At 32.9% G+C, this 7,836-nt stretch overlaps 1 protein-coding gene across 1 annotated transcript; it reads right to left on the reverse strand.

Moving 5' to 3' along the window:
- Positions 1-2,312: 2,312 nt before the first annotated feature.
- LOC136270231 (uncharacterized) lies at positions 2,313-3,881 on the reverse strand. Its single transcript, XM_066067211.1, has one exon. It carries the CDS (start codon positions 3,823-3,825, stop codon positions 2,587-2,589), a length of 1,239 nt encoding a protein of 412 aa, XP_065923283.1. The 5' UTR covers positions 3,826-3,881; the 3' UTR covers positions 2,313-2,586.
- Positions 3,882-7,836: the final 3,955 nt, after the last annotated feature.

A 7,836-nucleotide genomic window follows, 5' to 3' on the forward strand; every position in this document is an offset into this window, starting at 1 on the left:
ACAAAAACCGTTTAGAAGTCTTCTTCTTGCTTCATGTTATACAAGAATTACTTAATAATTCTCCCCTATTATATAATAATATGACTATACCTCTACTGTATGGACTATACTTCTACTTTATTGACTCAATGTTTTGTGCTTTAATACCGGTAAATCGGCTGAAAACTGTCAATGGTACAAGATATCATAAACGTTGTACCAAGCTTAATAATCCCAATCGGGACTTATTTTTGTATAAGCGTTATAGGGGAAGGTAAGTGTTTTAAATAATAATAGTTGATCATGATCATACTGTTTTAAAGATAAAAACTTTAAAGCACCTCTGAAATTAGGGCTGACATGATGTAAACATGTAGAACTCTTTTGTATTGAAAACCAAATAAATTAATACAAATTTTACCGTCACACCATCTATTTTGGTTTACATACACAATGTACACATTGCTCTGGATTAAACGCTGGTGTATGCCATTCTGTTACTCAATTAATCAAATGGACAAGATTGACAATGTTTTAGGTACACTTGTCTAAAGATATATGTATTATACAGTACATTTTTATTAAATTACATCTGTACATCATATATAATCTGTTAACATTGATACGCGTTTTTAAATGTTGTTGATTTCAGAACCGCTTTAAAGAAAGCAATTCCAGTAAGATGCAACCTTAAAACCAACAAATTTTACGGATCTTAATTCAATAAAGAACTATATATGATATGAGTTAAATTTGGCCCCCATAATTCGCCATTTTTTAAGTGTTTCGGGTACAATGAAAAGTTAACTTCTTTTTTAGAAGAGTGATATTTTTACTTCTTTTTTAGAAGAGTTGATATAAAATATATTTTTCATATGTTTATTTGATTTTTTTGCTCTCACTCGCAGTATATGACGTCAGAAGTGACGCTATTTTTAGAATTCAATCAAAATCAGGCAAAAATTGACATTTTTCTTATCTTTATACAAATGGGAAACATACAGCGCATGCTTGAACAAGATAAATTATTTTGTCACTTATTAGTCTTGGCTAGATACATCCCTGATTAAAATATGTTGTTTGTTCAAGCATGCGCTCTATGTTTTCTGAAAGAAAAAGTGCTTGAAAACAAGCTGTTATTGCTAAAAAGGCAAAAATGGCGGGAAAAGGTTGTCTTTACGATGTCATATTTCTATATTGTGGGCACTTGAATCAAAATGAATATTATGTAAACACATCACATACATGTATATATCTGAACTAAAAAATCAAATAATTACAGTAAAATGAAGATGTTCATTTTAGGGGGCCATTTCAGGCCCATATCATATATGGGTCAATATAAAAAAAAGCAGCTAAATAGTTCAGGTCAAAATTATGAAAAAAGTCGATGTTTCAGCACCTTTATTGAACAAATAGTAATAATACAACATAATATTTTTCAAAAAACACATTTTCCAAACAGTAGTTAATATAATTTGGTTAGAATGCTCTTTTGAAAATGGACAATAGCTGTTTTATTGTCATTGGTGTTACCTGTAAACAATAAACTGTACAGAAAAAATAAACAACTTTTTAAATTAAATTTGAGGTACAAATGAATGTTTGATAATATGACTTGACAAAGAATAAAAATTATCAGCATTTAGTTATGATAGTAAGTTTCTTTTAACAGTTTTGACATGAATGTGAGACAATTTTGTAAGGTACACCTGCTGTATTACATTTTTACGTAAAAAAGGCAAAAATAACAATAATTTCACAACATACATTTCATCTGGAAATTCCACAAATTATTTATCATGATTTACAATCCAAAAAAACATGAATTTTAAGACGAAAGAACATTTGTAAGGCTGGTTACTCCAATGACTTTATATTAACACCAATGACAGTTTCAGTAACGCCAATGACTCATGTACTAAAATTGTGTCTTAAACATATTAAACCAAAGAATAATAAAAATAATACTTCATTTTAAATATATTGACCTTTCTTAATTACAAAGATGAAAAATTATTTATTAAGTTTAACACTGAAAACGGGTTTGCAATAGCAAAAATTGACAAAGGAACACCAATGACAATTGGTTATCCCAATGACAAAATTCAAACACACAGTTTGTTATTAACGTCCCTTTTTAACAAAAGCTTGACAAATGCTTAAAAAACAACTCAATTTGGTATATCTACCCACTAAACGAAATCATTACTCAGCATACATTTGCACAATTTTGGCCCATTTTTCACTTTCGACAACATACTTAAATCCAACTCTTGTTGGATCTTTAATCAAACATGCAACGTTATCTAAGCTACACCAACATTCATCTAGGACACATTTTGGCCAGTAAAACATACAGGAATCAATCTTCTTTCCGGGAACTCTGTGCATACAACGAACGAACACATCATCATTGTCTATGTCTGAAACATATCCTGGATAAGGCATCCCATCATACAACACGATGACATACTTATGTAACAAGTCATCACTTGATGTATATCCTTTAAATTCATCATCATCTGGCTCTTTTGATTTCTCATCATGCTGATAGGTGGCATCTAGATGTGGAATGTCTTTGTTTGGTTCTTCATTGGAAGGATTCTATTCCATTTCTTTTTCGTGCTCAGGTGTCCTACTCTGTTCAGAAGTATCGAATTCTGCGGTTTTCCTTCTTGAATGTTCTGTATTCTTTTCTAGAAATGACTCTTGATGTTCTGTTTTTTTCTCTTCTTCACCTGATTTGAACATACCATTGCTATTCATATCTTTCTCGGTTTTAACCTTTTCTTTGGTTCTCTGAGCTTTAAGTCTCCATCTTTGGATTTCAATGTCTGATGGTTTGTGAACTACATCTATTGGCAACACTGGAATGAAATGATTCGGAACCCAATGGACATGTACCATGTCGGTTCTTGTACTTATCCACATAATAAACGCCTTGTTGCTCCTTTGTTCTTCTCGGGGAAATATTGTCCTGTTTAGGTCCATTCTTACTGAAGGATTTCCAAGCTGAGGATACACAGAGACTATGGGTCTTTTCAGGATACTAGAAAGAGCAAACAACTGCCAAATGCCCATATAACATTTGTCTCTACTTACATTAACAACTTCGTTCTGAAACAAAGTGTTGATGGAAGTTGCATTTAACAGCAATCCAGGTAGGTAAGATTCTGAATACATGGCAAATCGCATTGGCAAATTCGTAGTTGAAACATCCAGCCCCCTCTGCAGATATGTCTGGTCAAGATACAGTTGATGAAGTGCAAGCTCTGTTACAATGCGAACTCTCATTTCTGCTCCCCTTTTCTCAGTGCCAAATGCATGCACACCGCCAGTGTAAGGCAGGCAATTACCATCTGCTGAAACAGAAACAGTATACATAACCTGTTCTTGTGTTATGTCTGCTGGATATATACTCATCGATATTTCATCTACGCTCAACCCTGTATAGTGCAGTGAAGGGATAAACTCACACATTTCATAAGACTTGATGAGGTTTTCAATGCTCATAGACAGCATGAGTATTTCGTCAAATGTTTTCATTTTCGCAAAAGCCCGAAGTGTTTCTTCAAAGAATTTTGCCCGCTGATCCTCAACAGATAATGCCACGATAGAGTTTTTTGCCCTGTTCATTGGAGTTGAACTGGCTGTGTTAGCAGGATGAGAGTCAAAAACAAACTTTTTCAGATCGTGGCAAGAATGAGTGGATGGGTCATTGCATGTACAGCTAACAGATCGATGGGCAATCTCTCCAGGTTTGTTTGTGATAATCTGGTGAATTTTCATGGTTCCAGGAATGGATTTCAATGATGGAAGCAATTTGTGCTTTTCTTCAACCATATCAGTAGGTACGTGGAAGACTGAAATATTCAATTTCTCTTCTTCAAGCGTTTCTTTAAAAGATATTGCATCTTTTATATCTCTGCCATGCAACACCTTCCGATTAGCCGTTCGTTTAAGAGTGCCCCCCACCCCGTCAGGAGCACCTTTCCCGTGACCTGATTCATGGAAATTCCACGTAGCCATTGATATGCCACGAGCTGCAAGTTCGGAGGCAAAAAGAAAGAAATTTCCTTTTTGTCGGTATTAAGTTGTTGGACCGTCACTAAAGATGTGCAATGCATTTAGGTGTGGGTTTTCTCTTTGCATTCTGTCAAGAACTGGCTCCAAATAGGCCCAAATTGCAGGGAGGCTGTGATCCATTGAGTCTGATACAGTCGCAAAAGAACAGGCTGAATTGTTTCCGTTGTAGTAAACTCCTTCGGAATTGTAATTTGACTGTGTGAGGCACCAAAGTGCATGCTTTGAATTTCTCTACTAAGCTTAGTCTGAAAATTTTCAGCAAAATCGATGTGTAGAAGAGCTTCATTTTCTTGAAAGTTTTCCTTGGTCAGTCGGTAGTGTTTAAGCTGATTACCAATGTTGAAAGAGTGTAACTTGAATCTGACCATTTGGTCAGTGAATAAGTCAAGAAGGTTTCCAACAGTTCCTTTTGTCTGCTCTTTCATAGTGATTGTAATTTCCTTTTCTTCTGACCTAACTATTCTTTTTTCTTTTTTTGACACCCATTGAAACCATTCAATCTCCATATTGGAATCAATTTTGTTTTCTGTGAAACATTCATCTTTGCATGTTTCACAATACCCATACATGCAGCTCATTTGTTCAATGTCACATGATTTTTCCTTTAAAAGGAGCAAGAGGTTGCTGGTATTGATGACTCCTTTCTTGTATAAGGCATCTGCCATGAATTGGATGTTTTCGTGAATCTTGCATGCACAAGTCTCACGGTCTCTTTCTGATGGTGGAACAACCCAAAATGGTTTTTGTTTGCAAAAGGATGAGTAACTTATCTTGGATTTTTTATCATCCAAATACTTTTGATGTAGTTCCTTCTGGCTGCAAAGTAGAATTCTTTTTTGCTTCTTTACCTTTTGTCTTGTGACAGTGTCCTTGACTCCTGCGGTAAGGCGACTATTATCGTCTCTTTCAAAGAAGTCTTTTAACTCCTTGTTCAACCTCTGAGTCATACTGTATTTCCTCTTCTGAATTTTTTTGTTTTGCATGCCAATCTCCATTTTGGCTCTGCTCAGACAGCGGTATTTACGAACAATGTTGGACGAAAGAACATTTGACAATGTGCGTTTTAGCTGTTGGTTTCCTCTCCGGTACTTTTGCTTTAACGCTTCTGTTTAGCACAAAGTTAAACTCGAAAGAGCGTCTTACAGTGTTTCTTTTCTTTTTAGATTGAAAGTTAAATTTTACACCTCTCAACATTTTTGTTGACCTAGAATGCGGTGATTCAACTGAACATTTTGTGCTTTTCTCTTTTTCTCTCAACCATCTCTTCATATACATCATTTTTTTCTTTCTCTCTTTTCGCAGCTGCTCTTGTAACTTTATCTTATCACGATAACATTTTGCTCTAGACTTTTCGCGACGTTTGGCCCCAGAAGATTGTTGATATGGCTGAACAAGTATTGGAGAATCAGGAGGGGTAAGTAAATTCTGATTGTCCTTTTTTCTCTTTCTGCAGAGTTTTTGATTTGTCCGCCATGTTCTTCGTTGCTGTCGTTGATCTCTCGAAGACAGCTGGTCAACGTTTTTCCGTTTCCCGACAGCTACATCTTGGATATATCTAAGTCTTTCCTTTCCAGGTACTGTGACCTTCTCTGAGGGTCACTGTCCCTCTTTTCCCGATATCGTCTCTGCTTCTCTGCATTAGTTAATGCCATGAGCTGAAGGAAAAACAATAGAAAAAATTGTGACTCTCTCCTATTATTATATATATTTTGAATGAAATATCATTTAATTTAATGCCATGATTTTTAATTATCAACTTTAAAAATGATCAATATATAAGCTAAGGTGTAATATATACATATAACATGCACATGTCATTGGCGTTACCATGTACTTTAAAATTTCTTTAATGAGATAAATATTCAAAACGGATAAACTTAGATTATTTTAATTGGCATGGATTTTATTAATTTTTTATTTACCTGCTAAAAAATAAACATTTCATTATTTCACATAACAAATATTTTTTTTATAATACTTTTGTCATTGGTATTACATGCGCATGTCATTGGCGTTACTATTGTACCTAAAATTCTTTTTTGAGATAAATTGCAAAACTGGATTGACTTTGATTATTTTAATTTACATTAAAGTTAATCTTTTCTTTATACCAGCCTAAGACCTTTTCTTATTTCACAAACAAATATTATGCATTTTATTTTAATGTTGTCATTGGTATTACTGCACATGTCATTGGCGTTACCATTTCATCTAATTTTTTCTTTTTTTAAGATACATTTTAAAAATGGATGAACTTTTACTTTTCTACTGATATGCATGCTATTCCTTTACAATTGACCAGCTTTATAAAATCAACATATCATTATTTTACAAAACAATTATTTATTTTATAATATTTTTGTCATTGGTATTACATGCACATGTCATTGGCGTTACCATTTCATCTAAAATTTTCTTTTTTGAGATAAATTTTAAAAATGGAGGAACTTTTATTTTTTCTTCTGATATGTATGCTATTCCTTTACAATTGACCAGCTTTATAAAATCAACATATCATTATTTTTCAAAACAATTATTTATTTTTATAGTATTTTTGTCATTAGTATTACTTGACATGTCATTGGCGTTACTATTGTACCTAAATTTGTATTTAATTAGAGAAACGTTTTTAAAAATTAAATCAAATACCCTAATATTTAAATTGATAAAAGTTGTAAATTAGAAATGAAGTTTCATTTCGTTAAAAATATAGAAAAATATGTAACGAAATATATATTTTCTGTCAGTGGTGTAACCAAACTCATCACTGGTGTTACTTTTATCTACAATTGTTTTGTCATAATCACTACAACACCAATGACAAAGTATTATTGTATTTCTTACCTTTTTGCAATCTGGAGCTTCTTTTCATCACACAAGCAACAAAACATATCTATGGCGTCTGCAGTCTTCAACAGGAAGTGATGTCATATAACTCAGGACTAGTTATGATGTCATTTATTAAGAATGACAACTCTTTTTAAAAACACTAACATCGGTTACACCAATGACAAAGAATTTATGTACAGACATAATTAGTATTGTATTGATTTCAATGGAGGACGGGGTGCATATTTTTATTTGAAAAAAACATTCATCCAACTGTGTATTTTATAATGATATATTTTTTGGGGTTAAATTTAAAATAATTTTGAGAATATTATTCAATTAAACAGAAGGCTCATTTCTATTGACAGTGTAAAAGTGGCAGATTTACATATGTAGGTGATTCTAGTCTGATATTTATCAAAATACATTTTATTTTTTTTAAATTTTTATCATAGCAATAGAAAATATACAGTCCATTACTTGTTATATGATCGTTATTTATGGTCAAATGATAAAAATTAAAAATCAGCATACTTGTGACATAAAAAGCTGCCTTTTTTATATTGACCCATATAGTCCTTTGGTTTCAATTTGCAATGTTGAAAAATGAACCAAGGGTAATTCTTCACTACAACTGCAGAAAATACTGCAGAAAATAATTGTAATCGGGATGTTTTAAGGGGGACGGTCAGCTATTTTGTTCATTTGAGGATAAGAAAGTAAACATTTCTTGAAATGGTTTTTTTCTGCCCAAAAATGTTGCCAAATGATATGAAAGCAATATATATGAGATTATACATGTTGTTTGTATGCAAATTAAGCATACAAGAACAAGACAGTGCCTTGTTAATCACGAACTGCGCAGCTACAAACTTATTTTGAAGATTTAAATATCTGAAAAAAATCTGAAGGGGTTTCATTGGTGTCCTCTCTACAACT

The sequence above is a fragment of the Magallana gigas genome, chromosome 7, assembly GCF_963853765.1.
Source record: "Magallana gigas chromosome 7, xbMagGiga1.1, whole genome shotgun sequence".
Classification (NCBI taxonomy): domain Eukaryota; kingdom Metazoa; phylum Mollusca; class Bivalvia; order Ostreida; family Ostreidae; genus Magallana; species Magallana gigas.